This window comes from Toxotes jaculatrix, chromosome 14, assembly GCF_017976425.1.
Source record: "Toxotes jaculatrix isolate fToxJac2 chromosome 14, fToxJac2.pri, whole genome shotgun sequence".
In the NCBI taxonomy this organism is placed as follows: domain Eukaryota; kingdom Metazoa; phylum Chordata; class Actinopteri; family Toxotidae; genus Toxotes; species Toxotes jaculatrix.
In genome coordinates this window covers 17,851,971-17,870,361 of record NC_054407.1, presented here as the reverse complement: position 1 = coordinate 17,870,361, position 18,391 = coordinate 17,851,971, and the positions used below count along the sequence as shown (strand labels likewise).

General features: G+C 37.3%; 1 protein-coding gene across 4 annotated transcripts in view; it reads left to right on the top strand.

The window, feature by feature from the left end:
• Window positions 1-17,855, top strand: part of LOC121192562 (pituitary adenylate cyclase-activating polypeptide type I receptor-like) — a 54,742-nt gene extending 36,887 nt beyond the window's left edge. For 3 of the 4 annotated variants that reach the window (XM_041054296.1, XM_041054294.1, XM_041054298.1), the window contains 12 exons: window positions 3,423-3,533; window positions 3,640-3,740; window positions 3,822-3,919; window positions 4,578-4,710; window positions 6,227-6,380; window positions 6,920-6,980; window positions 7,596-7,665; window positions 7,800-7,891; window positions 8,920-9,003; window positions 10,468-10,597; window positions 11,370-11,411; window positions 13,275-17,855. In XM_041054296.1, coding sequence (XP_040910230.1) covers window positions 3,423-3,533; window positions 3,640-3,740; window positions 3,822-3,919; window positions 4,578-4,710; window positions 6,227-6,380; window positions 6,920-6,980; window positions 7,596-7,665; window positions 7,800-7,891; window positions 8,920-9,003; window positions 10,468-10,597; window positions 11,370-11,411; window positions 13,275-13,478 — 1,280 coding nt within the window. In that variant the 3' untranslated portion in view covers window positions 13,479-17,855. The remainder of the gene's footprint in view (window positions 1-3,422; window positions 3,534-3,639; window positions 3,741-3,821; window positions 3,920-4,577; window positions 4,711-6,226; window positions 6,381-6,919; window positions 6,981-7,595; window positions 7,666-7,799; window positions 7,892-8,919; window positions 9,004-10,467; window positions 10,598-11,369; window positions 11,412-13,274) is intronic. The other variant, XM_041054297.1, reaches the window with a different exon arrangement.
• The last annotated feature ends 536 nt before the right edge of the window (window positions 17,856-18,391 follow it).

The following is an 18,391-nucleotide window of genomic DNA, read 5'->3' as shown; positions in this document are numbered from 1 at the left end:
AAAACATTTTCTGATCTCATTTTTCCAATGAGATGATTTGCTTAATTTTTCTTTTTTATCGTTCTGAATTCAGCAAAGTATTTCTGACCTAAACCATCTTCATCTGACAGTTTCTCCAATGCTAAATGGGAATGAATTTGATTGAAATTAGTGGTCAGATTTTGGCACTTAAGCATGTCACCTAACAGAAAAGGACACTAAATTCTCCTTTTAGAGTGACTTTAAATTTAGAGCCGAAACAACCATTCAGTTAATCAACTAGATGATAGACCGAAAATGAACTGACAACTAATCACAAAACATTTTCTGATCTCACTTTTCCAATGAGATGATTTGCTTAATTTCTCTTTTTTATCGTTCTGAATTAAATATCTTTAATGTTTCTCTACCTTTAATTATCTGCTTTGGGCATTTGTTTGGAACAAGCAATTTGATGATAGCACTTTGGCATTTAGGAAGTCATTGTCATGGATATTTTTCACTATTTTAAGACATTTCAGAGACCAAACAGTTGATCAGTTAAATAAGAAAATAATTGGCACATTAGTTAGCACTGAAAATAAGTGGATTGCATCCAGATGCAGATCTTTTCTGGGACCTCATGACATGTTTTTCCCTTCAAACAACTGTTTAAAAATACTTTGACGTGTAGCTATATGTGAGAAATTAGCTGTGAATTTTTTATCAGTATTCTGCTACAGTTGCACCCTCAGACTCAAATTATAAAAATGAAATCTCACTCAGTCCTTCGATCCAGTCAACTTTGATGAAAAAGTTTGTCCATCCCGTGAATCCGTTTGTCTGTGTTTGTGAGCATGTACTCTATACCATGCATGTGCAGTATGTGTGTAGATATTATTCTGTGTGTTTCACGCCCAGTAGTATACTGTGGATCCTGTGTGAGATAGCCAGTGATGCAGACAGAGTGCTTTATTAAGCCGGTTACCTCTGGAGCTCAGTGCGGCTCATTTGGCTCCGATTTGCCCTTTAAAAGGTAATTGGCTTCGTGTCCGGCTCACCAGACAGAACCAAAACAGATTAGAGAGCCAAGCAGAATAGAGAAAGGTCTGCAAACACACACACACAGACGCACACACATGCATGTCCAGGAACACATACACAGATGCACATTTACTCAAAAACATTCCAAATGCGTGTGAGCGAAAAGACAAAAAATCAGACTTGTACCTGCCTCTGCAGCACTATAAAACCACCCAAGCATAAACAGCGTGGTAAACCTAGAGAGATGGTGAAAGAAAGAGGGGAGAGACGGGGAGGTGCTGAAGATTAAGGACATGGAAGAAAAACAGAGACAGAGAAATCAAGGCTGTGATAGCAGCCCTGAAAATAAAGGATGTCAGATTTATAGTGAGCATGAGTCAGGTAAAGATTGAGGCAGATGTATAGAGGGAAAACTACACACAAAAAAAACAAAACAAAAGATCGAACTGGGTTTCGTAATGTTTGGTTTCAACCTGTTTGGGATTCCAGATGGGTGGATCGTATCGGGTAAACAGACGAAATTGTATGTCACATGGAGTACGGTGATCTCCTAAACATTAAAGTTTTTTTAAATATATACCTTTAGTTGCCAGTTTATTGGGAGTGCCTACAGCTGAAGCACTGATACTACAACTTTGCAGCAAACCCCACCTTCATGAAGGCTACTATGTTCAGTTTTTGTTGAAACTGTTTTAGAGGCGTGTTGATTCAACTTTACAGTCATTTTGGAGGGTGACATTCTTGGTGCTTTTGATTTCTGTTCTGTCATACTGAGAGATGGGTAGAAACATAAATATATATATATATATATATATATATAAATCACATCCTCAAAAATGATCATACAGTCAAATCACCTATTTTACACCTCTCTGAAACAGCTTCAACAAAAAAACTAACATGATAACCTTCATGAAGGTTATCATTTTTTTTGTTGTATTAGACTGCATTAGTTTTAGCTAGATGTTCCTAATGAAATGGCACCTGTGTATAAATAAATCTGCCATTTATTTGAGCTAAACTAAACCAAAAGCTAATTCATTTTGGAACCTTGTTCCATATGACAGGTTAAACATACAAAATCTCTTTGCCGTAATCTTACCAAGGTGAATTGAGTTCTGTGTTTTTTTTGTGAAAATCTGTTAGTGGTTAAATTTAATCAGAGTGTGGTGGAAAAAAAAATACTGACAGTATGCTCAGTAACATGGAGCCAACCCGAATTAGAGGAATTAGAGGAAAGACAAGGAGCTGATCATTGTTGCCAAAAGCAGCAGCGTGTGTGTATGTTCATTCATTTTAGTCCAGTGTTTCAATTAATGTGTTCATTTTTCATCCAAGTTAAATCAATAACAGAACAGAGGCTTGATTGATGTGTACTTTTATTTTTGTTCCACATGGATATGATGAGTTAAAGGCGTCAGCCCTACTGTGTGTACACTATGTATTTTTCTGTTGCTGTTCTTCGTGTGATGTTGGAATAGAGCAGCTGCTAAATCAGTGGACAGGGACAGTGACAACAGGTTTGCAAAGATCCTTTTTTCCGAGAAGGACTGGGAACTGAGGACAGGTAAAACAGTTCACAGATCAAATTATATTTTGATGATTTTGAAGGTTGGTGCACTCATCGGTGCAAATAAAGGTTCAATGCCTTGTATATGAGCAGGTGGTAGGTTCAAGTTAGGTGTGGCTGGGAAGGTAAAATGACTTTCACTGGTCAGCAGTGGGGGAGAGTAGGTGGTGGCTTGCTGTGAGGCTGCAGGGTTTTTTTTCCCCTGTTTTTATCAGTTTAAGGTTTTCTTTTGTTGTTGCATTCCACTAGGTTGATTCAGAGAAAAAGCTCTAAAAATCCACTCTTCCTGTGAAACACCAAACATCGGACAGACACAGTTAGAGACTAGCTGGTGAAAATAATGGAATATGTATCAGCTAAAGAGCCAGATTTTTCTCTTTGGTGGAGACCAAAACAGCAAGCAAAAAGAGAGTGAGACTCATCTCCAAACAAATGATAACTTTGCTCTGTGACTGGATTTATGAATAAGCAACTGTCTGCTAACAAGTTATATAAACTTAAAACATACCTATGCCAATGTTGTGTTCACAACTTGTTTCTGTTGCCCCCAAGTGGCCAAAAAAAAAAAAAAAGTTAAGTGGTCAAGAGAGATAAAGTGATTTGAAAGCTGCTTCTGTATTACCAATAGTTTTGTCCATGTGGGTGTCAAGAAAAGAAAAGAAAAGAAAAGATATCTTTGGAAATGAAACGGTGTTATCTCCAATTGAGTTAACATAAATTAAATTTAATTCGGCTCAATTTAATTTAATTTCTGTCGATATCATTTCCTCTGTGTTATAACAGCAAAAATGCTGTGTAGGAGCTTCACACTGACCTCATGTTTCTGTTTCTCTTATCCTCTGCCCCTCAGTGTGCCCGTGGATGTGGGACAACCTGACCTGCTGGCAGGCAGCCAGTGTTGGTGAGGTTGTGGTGGTCAACTGTCCAGAGCTCTTCCACGACTTCATGGGTCCTGAGGATGGTGAGTGGAACCAAAAGATTGCCTTTGTCTCTCCTTTGAACTTTAAAATAATTTTCATGCAGTTAAATGACGCTCGATTCAGCTTAGAGATGTGCTGTACTTTCAGAAATGGGAAAGGTCAGTCGTAACTGTACCGAGGACGGCTGGTCTGACCCTTTTCCTCACTATGTGGATGTCTGCTTCTTCTACGACAACTCCCCCGTACCTGTACGTCCTCTTTTGTTTCATCTACATTTCCTACTATATTTATCACAAGCACATACACTAACTCTTTTTCTGCAACCCTAGGACATGTACTATGCGTCGGTCAAGGCCCTGTACACTGTTGGCTACAGCACATCGCTGGTGTCTCTGACTACAGCTATGGTTATTCTGTGCAGATTCAGGTGAGTGTCACAATGTGGCTGGGAAATAGGTTTCATTTAAGCATGTTTAGACATGTTTTTTTTAGCATTTGAATATTCAAACTCAAATTGTTGTCAGTCCAAATGGAAATAAGAAGAAAAAAGAAGAAAATTTGTAGAGAGTGACAAACTAAAGATTTTGTTTTTCTGTTCTACGATGTCAGTATATTTTTGCACAGCATCAAGAGTCTTATCAAAATGGCTTCCATGTCCCTATTGGTCACTCAATAGAAGACGAATCAGAAACCTATTACTTGAATGTCGTTTTTGGAGTACAAATGTCAAATATTCACTTGTTCCAGCTTGTGAGGATTTGCTGCAATTATCGGTCTGAAAATAGCGACCATCTCTCTGTTACTATCATGTGATAGTAGCCAAGAGATTCTTCGGTTCTAGGCTATTTTTTCAACAAAATATGTAATTTGAAAATGTTATTTTGGGTTCAGGGAAATGAACTAAGACTCAGAGTACAGTAAGGAAAATCGAGTAAAAACAACCAAAGGGTCCAAAGGTTAAAACATAATTAAAACCTTGTTAATTAATTACTTTATCCCAGCTGCATTTTCAAACATTGATTTTATGTACTTCTAAGTGTGAAAACAAGATAAGATTTGATATATTTTCTCTCTCTTCTCTCCAGGAAGCTCCACTGCACCAGAAACTTCATTCATATGAATCTGTTTGTGTCCTTCATCCTGAGAGCCATCTCAGTCTTCATCAAGGATGGTGTGCTGTACGCTCAGGAAGACAGCGACCACTGCTTCGTACACACAGTCAGTAAACACAGCTTATTCATGTACATGTACTGCATGATTACTTGGGGACTCCGCAATGCACACACTGTCTGAGGACAACGGTTTTCATCATCAAGAAAAGAAAACAACCATAACTGCTTGTTTGGTTATTCATGAATAAATGAAGGGGTCTTTTCAATTCTCAAGGCTAATTATTTCATTAATTTAAATTTGAAGCAGATAATTGCAAAATGAGGCCTTTATTATTCTAAATGATCCCTTCTCGGACAAAATAATTGCTGGCAGGTTTGAAGTTGGTATAGGACGTTTACGGAGTATTGGCAGTAGCAGAATGATGTCAAGATTATTGGTTAATCGGTTCCAGAGAGCATTATTAAAGGGTTTTGTCGAAGTGCTGCCATTTATTTTAGAGAATAAAACGTATGATCAGGACTGTTCTGTTTGAGATTTAAAGCGAGTTTCATAAACAGACCCTCTGCAGTCTTTCCTGTTTGATATGCACCTTTGAAAGAACTTCAATCACATGCAAATTTTACAAAAAGTAAACACGCAATTAGATGACTAATACTCCCTGATTACAAATGCAGAACAAGCTCTTAGCCTTTGTCTGGTAACAACACATTGCTCACTGTTGTTAAGCAGGCATGATAAATAAACCCAATTAGGTACGCTAATGGCTTCAGCAAGGCCAGTGGAAATCTTCTACTAGATTCCTATTAACATATCAATGGTTACTTTGCCCTTTTTTTTTTTCAAACCCTCTACTTTACTGCTGTCGCCATGGCAATCAGAGGTCACCATCATGACATGGCAGTACGGGGAATCAGATCAGTGCTGTAATTGGCTGAGAATATGGACTCCATTCATTAACATGAACTCATGAGATTGCAGTCCACCTGACATGAAGGAGGGTTGTTCCTGTTGGCTGAGAAATTTTAGAGACATAGTTTGAACATTCATCATCTCATGCAGACTTTTTTAGGGGAAACCACAGTAAAGTGCGCTGTGTTGTAGCCCTGTCACCCCAGTGACAACAATCTCTGTTTACACTGCAATTTACGGGAATAAGGACATTTGTCACTCTGACATTTATTGTCTTGAGGTTTTAAAATAAAGCCTGAGGGGTAAACATGGATTATACATTTTGAAGCAGCAACAAGCTGCTCGCACGTTAGCTAAGCTAACTGTTTTCTGGCTACAGTTTCATATAATTTTTGAGAGTAGTATCCTCTTCTAAATCTCAACATGAAAGCAAATGGACACACTTCCCAAATTTTCCAACTATTCTTTTAAGAAACATGTTTAATGATTCTCCATTTTTTTAAGATCCAACAAATGGCTGATGGTGCCTTTAATATTTTTATACCAGTTTTATGATATTGTTGCAGAATTGACAGGAGCTTCTGTCACACTTCTAATACCCTAAAGGGATTGTTTAACATGAGCAATACCGATGTGAAATCATAGAAAAAAAAAAAACGTCTCTCTGCCTTTGCCGCACCAATGCATCTCCCCCTTGTGTTTCTCTGTGCAGGTAGCGTGTAAAGCAGTGATGGTTTTCTTCCATTACTGTGTCATGTCCAACTATTTCTGGCTGTTCATTGAAGGCCTGTATCTCTTCACTTTACTGGTGGAGACATTCTTTCCTGAGAGACGATACTTCTACTGGTACACCATAGTAGGATGGGGTGAGTGTCTGTTTCTGACTGACTGTCATTGGTGGTGGAAAGTGGAAATTTTATTTATTTTTATATTATTCTCATATTATTTGTCAAAATTCTGTTTTCTTGTTCCTGTCTTTGAGTAAATTTGATTTTTAGAAATGATTTTTAAATAAATAAAGGAATGGGGAGAAAGATTGTCCCTCTAAATAGATATAAAATTGTCCCACAATTTTATATCTATTTATTTGCCAAATCCTTTGGGATTTCATTCAGAATTGCCAATAAATGTTTTTGAATACCGAATAGCGAAATAGAGTTGAAATAGAAGTATCATCTTGAGACAAGCATTTTTGTGTTCTCCCTCTGCTGATTTTAATTACAGCCTGTAATAATTATCTTTTATCTGATCTTTCTATAGATGAACACATTATAAATAGGGTTACAACCACTAACATCTGAATCTGTTATTTCAGTATATGTTGGCATTTCTAAAAGTATGATTTCACTAAAGAGAAGTGCTGTAATTATGACACATAGTGTGTTTTTAACCACTGTTATTACAGGAACTCCCACCATTTGTGTGACTGTCTGGGCAGTTCTCAGGCTTCATTTTCATGACACTGGGTATGTCCCAACTCTTCTTCATATTCCAGTGGTGGAAAGTACATTTGGTCAAGTACTTTACTTGAGTACAATTCTAAAGTACTTGTACTTTTCTATTTTCTGCTTCACCTCTATGATCATTTCATTTACCAGTTATTTTTCTGACTTGTTCACTGTACAATGAATCAGTATTTATAGTATGTAAAATTCTGCCGCTTTTCCTTTCAATAAATCATGTGTTGCTTGAGATTAAGTGAGCGAGTTACCAGTGTTTCGACATGCAAATTCATTAAACAAGCCCTTGTATATTTCCCAAATTTTAACTACATCTTTGACTTTCATTATATCCTGTACATAATGGGCACGTTAATATATAAGTGTATGAAAGCAAACACTATGTACAGTGAAAAAATTGGACTGATTTTTCGAAACAGAATTAATCCTATCTTTTTAATCTAAGTTATAATGCTTGCTTCCATTTTAAATCCTCCCCCTCCCCTCTGACCCTTCCCTCCCTAAGTCTGCAAATGGCCACTTGACTGATTTACTGTATGGTGCTACGTATTACCAAGTGTGGAGAGAAAGTGAATGATTATTGATAGGCACCTCCTCCTCCTCCTCCTCCTCCAACTACAGATGCTGGGATACAAATGAGAACACTGCCCTCTGGTGGGTGATCAAAGGACCAGTTGTAGCATCTATAATGGTATGGCAGATGCTGATTTCTTCATTCGGTTTCTCTTGTGTATTCATTTTTGCACATGCTCAGCAATTGTTTGCCTTTCTGGAATTGAATTCATGACAGATTTATTTATGTTTTCTTTTTTTTTTTGTCCACAGATCAATTTTGTCCTTTTCATTGGAATTATCATTATCCTCGTCCAGAAGCTGCAGTCCCCTGATATCGGAGGGAACGAATCAAGCATTTACCTGTAAGTTACAGTTAACAAATTCGCTCACACGAGTGGTGCATGTCTTCAGAAAAGTCAAAGTTGTGAGAGTGTGGGTGGAGAATATCTTACTTAAAAGGATTTTCATTATAGAAATAAGATAATTAACATGGTTTTGTTATTTCTAGTACACTGTGCACATAACCAACCTGTAAAAGAAATGTTATTTACCTTTATTTAAAGGATGTCTGGTGATATTCTACATTTTTCTTATTGTCAACAAATTCCAAGAAAAGACCAACAATGATGATTGATTTTACTAACAAGTTTGCCTGTGTATCTAAAGCCTCATTTAGCTTATTCATGTGTGCCATAGAGCTCCTTTGCCCCTGCAAAGGCATTAATCCGCTGATGAAAATAGTCCCACCAAAATGCACCATGTACTCACATTTAAATAGCATTTGCAAACACTTTCAGGGCCCAGTAGTTTCAGGAAATGACTGAGCAATGAATTTGTGAACTTATTTTGAAGATGTACAGCAGGAACAAACTAACACATTGTTGGTTTTGGTCTTTGGTCTCTGGGATTTGTTGACAACAAGAAGAAGACAGAATAACGCCAGCCTTTTTTCTTTAATGAGACACCAGATGACACCCTGGACACTAGACACTAACTCTGATTTACCTTCCTTTTTTTGCCCCTTGGATCATTCGGCATTGTCCCTTTAAATACTGCTTGAAACTGTTTTATTTCAAAATTTTTATCATTAAATTTCTGATATGTCCTCCTAGACACTTTTCAGAACAGATTCATTCGTAGTACCTGTTGGCAGGAAGCTTGAGCCTCATTATGGAGTTGTACTGTAGCCAGACATCACTCCTGTTCTGCTCCCACAGGATAGTGTCTTTTGAGGCCCTGCAGATAATGTCATTCTCATCTGTTGCTTAGACCTGTACATGCGTGACCAAGTGTGAAGATGTGTGTGAGTGTGTGTTGTGCGAGACTGCGTGTCTGTGTCCCTAAAGACACTGTCTTTGTTGTGTTGTTGTGTTGTCTTTGTGCTGTGTAGCAGCTGTGCTCAGAAATGCTTCAGTGAGCCCACACAGGCTGTTCAGCATTCGTGCAGGATGTCAGAGTTATCCACCATCACGCTGTAAGTGTGTGCGTGTGTGTGTTTGTGTGTGTGTTTGTCCTCAGACACTCATGTTTGTGTGTCTGTCTATGTTGACCACATGTGTTTATGTGTGTGTTTTACTTTATGGGTTCTTAAAGTGTTTTTTAAATGGTCTGAACTCCCACATGCATATTCTCTCTCACATACACGTTTGTACTTCTGTACCTGTGAGGACCCTCATTGACCTAAAGTGTTCCCTCACCCAAACCTTGACCTTAACCATCACGGCTACATGCCTAACACCAACTCTTACCCTTATCCTAGTCTAAAGCTAAAGAGAGGCTCATCAGAAGTTTGAAACAGGCCCCTACAACTGGAGATTAAGTTATATGTATTTATAAGACCACTTGGTTAACATGTCAAACCAAAGGATGTCTCCACTGTGGACGATACAACTGTTGTATTTGATAAGTTTTTCTAGTTCTTGTGGAGAGACAGTTTACTGATCTACATTTGATTTTCTCACATTTCACAGTCAAAGGCGTTGTTTCATCCCTTAAGACCTCTGGGCATCATTGGACTGCACTGTAAAAACCACTGTGTTGTACATTTATGTCCCTCATTTTTAAGGTGTCACCTGCTGTGTCTTCATTGTGTATTTCTGTCTATTTGTGGGACTACAATCATAGATTGCATGTCAGCAATCATGTGTTTGATCAGATTTTTTTTAATGGTAACCTTTTTTTTTTTTGGTCAACAAATCCCCAAAAAGATTAAAGCCAACAATGTGTTAGTCCGTCACTCATTGCCTACTTGGTTGCGCTCAGCCCTAAGCTGATTTTTTCTTATAGAAAAAATCTTTTAAAAACATACAAATGTACAGGTACAGTTTTAAAAAAGGCTCAGTGGTTCCCTGAAACAGCTGGGCACTGTGGATTTTAGTATATGTTACTCAGACAGGAGTAAATGCTGCATGTTTATGTTATGACTATTTTCATCTGCGAATTAATACATATTTGGTGCTCTAGTGAGTATTTCTGGCAGCAAGTTGGTGTTTATGGGAATAACTGAAAATAAACCACAGTACCCATGTTTAGTATAATGAAGGAACAGGTCACTCATTGCTGCTTTGCAGCTCATTCAATATATTTTTAATAGTTTTTGGATCACAGTTTAGCTCTGTGGCTTTAGAAGGATCAGTTCATTGTTGGTTTTGGTCTTTTAGTGGAATAATAAGAAAACAAGACAATAAGAAAAATAAAATGTAAAAAAAAATGTAAAAAGCATTCATTTTTAAATGTGTGGTTTAACTAAAAACAGGGACTGTATATAAAAGGACTAGGTCACATCAATAGGCAGAAACTGTGTCATGACATTGCATCAGTGGCATCACATCCAGATGACCAGCAGCAGGAAACACATCGTTCACATTAGAATGACTTTAATTGGTGTCTGTGTTACACCTCCGTTTTGTTAAATTTCGTGTTGTGTGTGTGTGCACAGGCGTCTGGCGCGCTCCACCCTCCTGCTCATCCCTCTGTTTGGTATTCACTACACTGTGTTCGCCTTCTCACCTGAAGATGTCAGCAAGAGGGAGAGGCTGGTTTTTGAACTGGGACTGGGATCCTTCCAGGTAGGCTCTTAGCTCCTCCAACGGCTGGTTTTAATTAAAGAGAAGCAGCAGATGATGAATGAGAGAGCATAATGGGATAATAAATCATCTGAGTATACAGGACACAAAGAGGCTCTTAAGGAGACCGACAGTGATATTCAAACCCTGTCTTCTCACTATCCACAGCTATGCAGGGATCTAAATACACCTACGGTAAATGTTGAAGACAGCAGTTGGCCTTGATGTTGATGTTTTTTAATGGAAGCAACAAATGTTTATAAAATAAAATGTTCTGTATTGACACATCTGCAATCAGAAAAATGATTTAAAAAAATCTTTAAAGGAAAATTATTGGGTGCTCCATTTTCTTTCACAGAGGATGTTTACAGATTGGTAGACATGTCTTACACCAGAGGTGTCCAAACTGTTCCACAGAGGGCCATGTGGGTGCAAGTTTTTGTTCCAACCAAGCAGCAGCACACCAGACTTGACTCATTTAATCAACTGATCTCAGTCTTCAGACAGTTGATTGGTCAAACTGTGTGCTCTTGATTGGTTGGAACAAAAACCTGCAGCCACACGGCCCTTTGTGGAACAGTTTGGACACCTCTGTCTTACACTTTCTTGATGCCTCATTATAATTCCCAGGTACTGAATCTTTGTAGCTGTCAACACATCTTTTTGATATGCCCTGGGATTTTTCTGATAAAGATGCTCTTATTTTTAAGGATAAAAGCGTATTTTTATCTCAAGCTGATTTTCTGTTATTTGTGGCCTCCATTCTCCTCCTCAGGGCTTTGTGGTAGCTGTTCTCTACTGTTTCCTCAATGGAGAGGTAAGCTTTTGGCCCTGTTTATGAACACATTCATATTTTCATCAGCATCTTATTTTTCTGATATCCCCAAATGCTATTCCAAGTGCTATTTTTGATGTACAAAGCACACTGCCTTATGCATTGTAATTATTTAGGATAGATGTTTATGTTTGCATGTATGCGTGTACTGATTATTGCCCAAAAAGTAGTAAAAATAGTATGTAAACCCTTACTGTTTAAAGCACACTGTAAAGGAAATAGGACATTTTAAGAGTTTATTTATGTTTGTCAACAATTATAGCTTCTGCTATAAAACAGTTGAAGCTGGTGTCAATTAATAATTGATAGCTCACTATAATATAGCTGTAATCACCTTAAATAATATTAAATTTAACAGCAACAAATTCTTACAGCATGAATAAATACTCAAATACTTGATATAAATAAATATGATTATAATAAGTGCTTAATTAACAAATACAACAAAAACAGTAAATTCATATAATAAATGATAAAGGCTTTATTTTTCAAACACCGATACACCGAATATTCGGCCACCGAAAATTTTCGGCCGAAAATGGCCCAAAAGTGCATTTTCGGTTTCCGGCCGGAAGACTTTTGTCACCGAAACAACATGGCGGAAACAGGATGTTGTGATGACGCAAGCGAAAACCGCGGCCGGTACGAGTTTGTGTGGAAAGGCCAACATGTCCGCGGTGTGGATGTATTTTAGTAAATCTGACAAAGACACACGGATAGCGATTTGCAAAGAATGTCTCCAGGTCGGGTTTAATTTATCACCTGAAATCCAAACGTCTCGATCGATGTGCTGAACATGAGAGGAATGCAGCGCAGAAAAGGAAAATCCCTGCGAGCGCGCCCACTCCGTCTGTGGCGGACGTTTTTGAAAAGGCAAGGAAGTTTAAAACTTATAGGGCTGCAATTCTTGGTGCATTTGTTGTTGTTAAAGACCTACGGTTAACATATGGGTTGTGGTAATCTTTGTTTTGATACACTATTATGTTGTAGTCCAACAGCGAAAATTTTAAAATGCACTTGATTTATATGCACTTTGTGTTTCTGTGAGAGAACATATTTAATTTTACAATCTTCTTTAAATTGATTTATTATTCGAAACATTCATATTAATGAATGTAATCGCAATCCCTTGCAATTTCAGTGAGGTTAGTACACAATCATAGCCATAAATGCAATGGTACTAATAATTGGCAGAATAATTTCTTTCGATGTTTCGGTTTTCGGCCTTGGTTTCCTCATTTTCGGTTTTCTGTTTTCATTTTGGTGCATCCCTAATTTTTCATGTTTTACAAATCTGCTCTAGATTACAACATAAATACAAGACTCATCCAAATCCTCTTTAACATGATATTTTAATATTCCCATCATTTAAATTACATAAGTACTGATTGATGCCAAATACACTTTGACTACAATGCAGTTATAATACAAGTACAAGTAGGTGACCATCTGACTGAATCAGCGTACTGATGATTTGTTTCTAATGGAACATCATTTACAACTACATCAGAACATACAAACATATTGCACTATTATCATATACTGAGAACCTTTAACTGTGTTTCCACTGTGCCTTTAAAATGCTGGATTCAACAAAGCTGAGTAAAAGTAGTCTATGGTGATCGATTACCCTTGATGTAAAATCTTGTTAATATATGATTGCAGCATTGTAACACCGGTGACAAATCCTTCACAGGAATTAAACAGAAACTGTTGACAAATGCAATTTTAAATATTTAATATTGCACGGTGTTACCCGCCAAAGGACAGTGTACTGTACCTTTTCATGGAGCTGGTACAGCTTAAAGTACATTAAAAATGACCTTGTGAAGTTTCTCCCTGAAGGTGCAGTCGGAGATCAAGAGGAAATGGCGCAGCTGGACGGTGAACCGGTACTTTGCTGTGGACCTGAAACAGCAGAGGCACCCTTCGTTGGCCAGCAGCGGAGTGAATGGCGGGACTCAGCTGTCGATCCTCAGCAAGAGCAGCTCCCAGATACGTATGTCCAGCCCGCTGGCGGAGAATGCCAACATCAGCCTCCCTACCTGAGCGTCTGATTGGCCGGAGTCAACTTCAAGGTGCCGTTCCACTAACATACATCCAGACCAACCAGAACAGACCAAAGTGGCCCCTCACACCTCTTACATTTTGTAGTTTGGCCTTTAGAAAATGAGGTATTTCTGAAAGCATTTACTGGAGATTCATTAGAGGTGCATAGCTGGCTTTCCTACTTTAGAATTTAATGTGGTTATACAATATAATTGTATTTATTTGACAATTTTAGTGGTGCAGTTGATGCTGTGGGTTGCAAACTTTTATGATTAATCATGCACTTAATAGTTTTACAAACAACTCAAATTCTACTCCATCAATAAATATTAGGAATTCCCTTTCTGCCAATATTTTCATGTTAAATTCAGCCCCTTTTGCTGTTTTATTTATGAATAGTATAACATAATAACATAGGGTTTGGGCCAAAAGAAACACTACAAGTTGTTAAAAAAAAAAAAAAGATCAAAAGTTAAGTATCCAGTGTAGGGGTCATATTTGGCTGTTGGTGTAAAGTAAATGTGCTTCAAAGTGCCATACAGGTTGCCTGACTGGATCTGATCTCATAACAGTCCAAAGTTAAATATCAACCAAACTTTCGCCTTGCTTGTATAAATGCTCATTGTTTAAATGTTTCATCTTGAATTTAAGCATTTTTCTACAATCAGCCATAAGTACAGAGTATGTCAAAAGAAATATATTAAAAAAAACAACAGCAACAACTCATGGACTTTGTAAATAGTTACTTTTGGTGTCTAGATCAGAGTTTCTTTCTTTTGCATAACACAGTATTGTAATGACCTTTTCAAACAAAAGGAACTGGAGCCCAAATCTGTAGACTTCATCACATATCCCGAAGACCCAGATGACCCTGCCCACTCTATACAGAACTATTTGTTTGTATTAAATAATAAAAACAAAATCCACACATAACAGGAACATAGTGCCAAAATGAATGAGTGTTGAATAGTAGTGTCTCCCAACCTGGGAGTCAAAAGATGAATTAAATTAGGAAAGAACATTTTTCTGCTCCATAAGGAAAGTTATGTTTGATTTTTTTCTTGTAAAATATTGGATAGTTTCACCTCTTCAGGCCTCTAAAAATATTCAAGTTAACAAGCTGAGAACTTAAAATCAATTCTTTCCTTGAAGTACTTACAGAAGTTTGTGACTTTTGATGAGAGGCCATGAATTCACTTTGTACTGTTTTAAAGGGTCACAAATCAAAAAGGTTGCAAACCCCTGCTGTGGAGGATTTGACTGTAAATGGATTAATATAATGATGTATTTAAAGAAAAAGAAAAATACACTGAAAATATACACTCTGAGCTGATTGATACTCACAATCAGTGTCACTGCAGAGATGTTTGGCTGCACTGCAGTAGTTTCCTCCAGTTGGGTTTCCCTTAAACAGACTTTGCAGACTGTGAACATAAACAGTACATGTGCCATTTAGTGGACGCTTTTATCCAAAGCTCCTCATCGTGCCATGGGTTTATATGTGCAGTATTTTATTGTAGGTAGTGATAATCAGACCCTCAACATGCTCTTGAAGCGTGTCATATCTTCATTTTAAATTCTGACATGAATCATCTCCTACACTCATTTTCCAAAGTGCCTAGTCAGTCATACATAGCTATCACTTTTATTTACAGTACAATAAACAGATAAGTTAAAAGTGTAGTAAGAGTCAATTCCTGCAAAGAATGTACAGACTTTTATTGTGGATGACTTTGCAAAATTATGCTTTTATTTCATTGAGCGCAACAAAAAAAGACAATATTTTGCTCATTTATTCATAAAAATCTTCTTCTACATAATTGCTGCTTTGTTGGCCTTTTGGGCACCGCTATAATCCATTCAAGATGACTGCAGGTCCGTTTCAATTCAGCACTGACTTCAAACACATAAACAGGTTCAAAACAGAAACAATACATGTTGTAACAGTCAACACAAAATGCTTTAATGTGACAGCTCCTGACAATCGCAGTGTTGCCCATTTTTCTTTTTTCTGTCTTTTTCTTTGTGCACAAGCTAACAAACAATAATTTAATAAGATGAAATGTGAAATGATGTGTACAGTAGGATTTTTCCACCATATTTATTTTTTATATTTTGTACTGTCATCTGAGTGGATAAAAAGAATGTAGTAACTTTAAACGATGAATTGGTGATATTGTTGAACATATAGGGATGTATATTTATTTTCCATAAACCAGTGCCATGAGAAATGAGTCAGTGTACAGTATACATGCTTTTCTCTGTGCAATAGTTGTCGTGCGATTTCATAACACTGATGTTGACTTTCTTGGTCAAAGTGCCATAAATGTAGTGCCATAAGTGGTGACAGTGGGAGATGCGTGGCACGATGTCTTCTTAGTGATTTCAAAGAAAACAAAAACACTTGACAGAAATTGCTGTCCAAAGCTGCAGAGAGATAACATAGATATATAACCTGAAAGATAAAACATAAACACGACTGAGGAGAGGCATCAGTTTAAGGCATCTGCTTGGCTGCTTTTGGACAAAACGGTGAGTGAGTTTGAGACAAGATATTATCAAGGAAACTAGAAGTAGAAAAGATGGAAAGACAGAAAAGATTTTATTTAATTAAGGTTTTAGAAGATGGATCATCTGCAACAGATAAAACACAAAGTGTGTACAGGGGTGAAATAAAAACCACTCTGCTGCTGCTTACGTGTTCTATCACCAGCCGTCACTCTGAGTCTGAATCAGCTCAGATGGAAACGACCATGTCTCAAAGCTGTTATTGTCTGTGGAAAAAAAAGAAAAGTAGAAAACTCTTTACTTGACCACGTCTGTGCTGTATATTTGCTTACCACAAGGTGGCAGCAAAGTGTTAGAATTTTAGCTTGACAGTTCAGTAGAAAGGGGAAATTTTTGACCAGCACTGATTTGCTTTTTGAGCCTTGGATTTTGGATTTTGGATGACATAGGATTAGGGCGGGGCATTAAAGCACTTATATGCCACATGGTTAACATTGTTCACATCTACTTTTTGTGATTTTTCTTCACACAAGTTAAATTTTTCTTATCGAGGCCCAATTTGCAACACTGGAGCAGTTAAGAGTTGGTGATTTTATTTATTGTGTTATAGCACTCCCCTCTCAAAACCCAAAGATGCTTGCTTTTTCAAAACAAAATGAACGGTCTGAGTTTCAAAACACGTGCTGTGAGATGGGAGGAAATTTTAACAATTGGCAGCACCTCTTAAACCTTCAACAAAATCAGGCAGTGAAACTTTTAGCTTTATTTTGGGTAAAGCTAAAACACTTACACTTGTATGTCGAGAAATGCCCATGGAATACTTTCTTAATGAATAGTTAGGAATAGACATTTTCGGAAATATGCTCATAAGCTTATTTTTCTCTGAGGTTCAGATTGATACGACTCTCACTCTGTCTTTAAACTAAATATGAAGCTCCTGCCAGTAGCCACTTAGCTTAGCTCAGCACTAAGACTGTAAACAGAGGGAAACAACTGGCCTGCATTTGTTTCAAGGAAACACCTCTAAAGCTCACTTAATGCCCCTTAAAACATATTTATATCCTCGAAGGCCTTATTTGAGTAAAGTGAATTTAGTACTTTTTAATTATTTTCAAGACACACAGATCCCTTGTCAATTAGCCCCTTCTTTGCTAGTAAATAAAACAGCTAGCTACCAAATATTAGCCAGCTAGCTAGCTGTTTCACATTTCTCCCATGCCCAGTCTTTATGGTATGAATCTTCTCATCAAAATCTCAGCAAAAAAGCGAATGAGCATAATTCCCAAACTGTGGGATTGTTTTAAATGTAATTATTCTTTGTGGGGTTCATATCTGTTTAGATGCCTTTTCTTTGGCAGTTGTGCCTGTTGAACCAGTTCTTATCAAGTGTTGAGTGTGTGTGCAAGTTGTTTCGATTGCCAATGAATTTTTGAATGTACCGTTGTTGCTCTGCTGCTCTTAAATGTCGCCTGCTATGAATTTGCCATGGTGTACAAATGATGTCTTTATTTGATCATATGTACAGTACACTGTATATGTATATTTTTGGCACACAGGTGGACCTCTTGACGAAGACCTGTAATGTCTGTGACTGTGTTTTTGTACATTTATGTTCATGTACCAGTTTTCAGAGCGTGTGCGTGTGCGTGAGTATGTTTGAAGGTTCACAGGATTGTATTCTGTACGCATGTGTATGTAATGACAAGCATTCATGAGGATATAAGTAATTTAAATGTGAAAAAATATAAACTTTAATCCAACTTTTGTTCAACTTGTGACAGTGTGTCATGTGTAACATGCGTTCTGATGTCCAACATTTATGTCCCAGTTTGTGTAAATCTGACTGCAAAATAAATCTATCTGTGGTAAGTTGTACTATGTGAAGATTATGATTCATTTTGCAGTGTGTGGTCCTAATTTTAATTTTTTATTATAAGAGGCAATTTTCCTCTGGGAAATTCTTGAAACTTTTCAGCAGTTTATAGACAGCCAAATGTTGAATACAATTAGGGATGCACTGATCCACATTTTTTCACTTCTGATCCAATCCTCATACCTGAATTTGGATATCTGCTGATACCGATACTATTCCGAAACCAGAGCTCTGTTTGCTTTAATATTATTGTCATTGTTGTTAATTTTACATGATGCTGTAATAAATCTTCTCCACAGGCAAGTATGATAAGTACAAGTGTATGCATGCATGTCCCAAAAGGCAACTTGAGGTAAGTATAAGGTCAGAAAAGAAACTCAGAAAAACAGGAAATCCTGTTAACACCTTCTTTTAGACTACCCCTCTCCAAATAAAATAGAAATAAAAAGGGCTACTTGATCTGATAAGCACAAATTAAGTATACTGGCTCTTGTACTACTTATTACCAATTGTAGATCGCGACGGAGCTGCT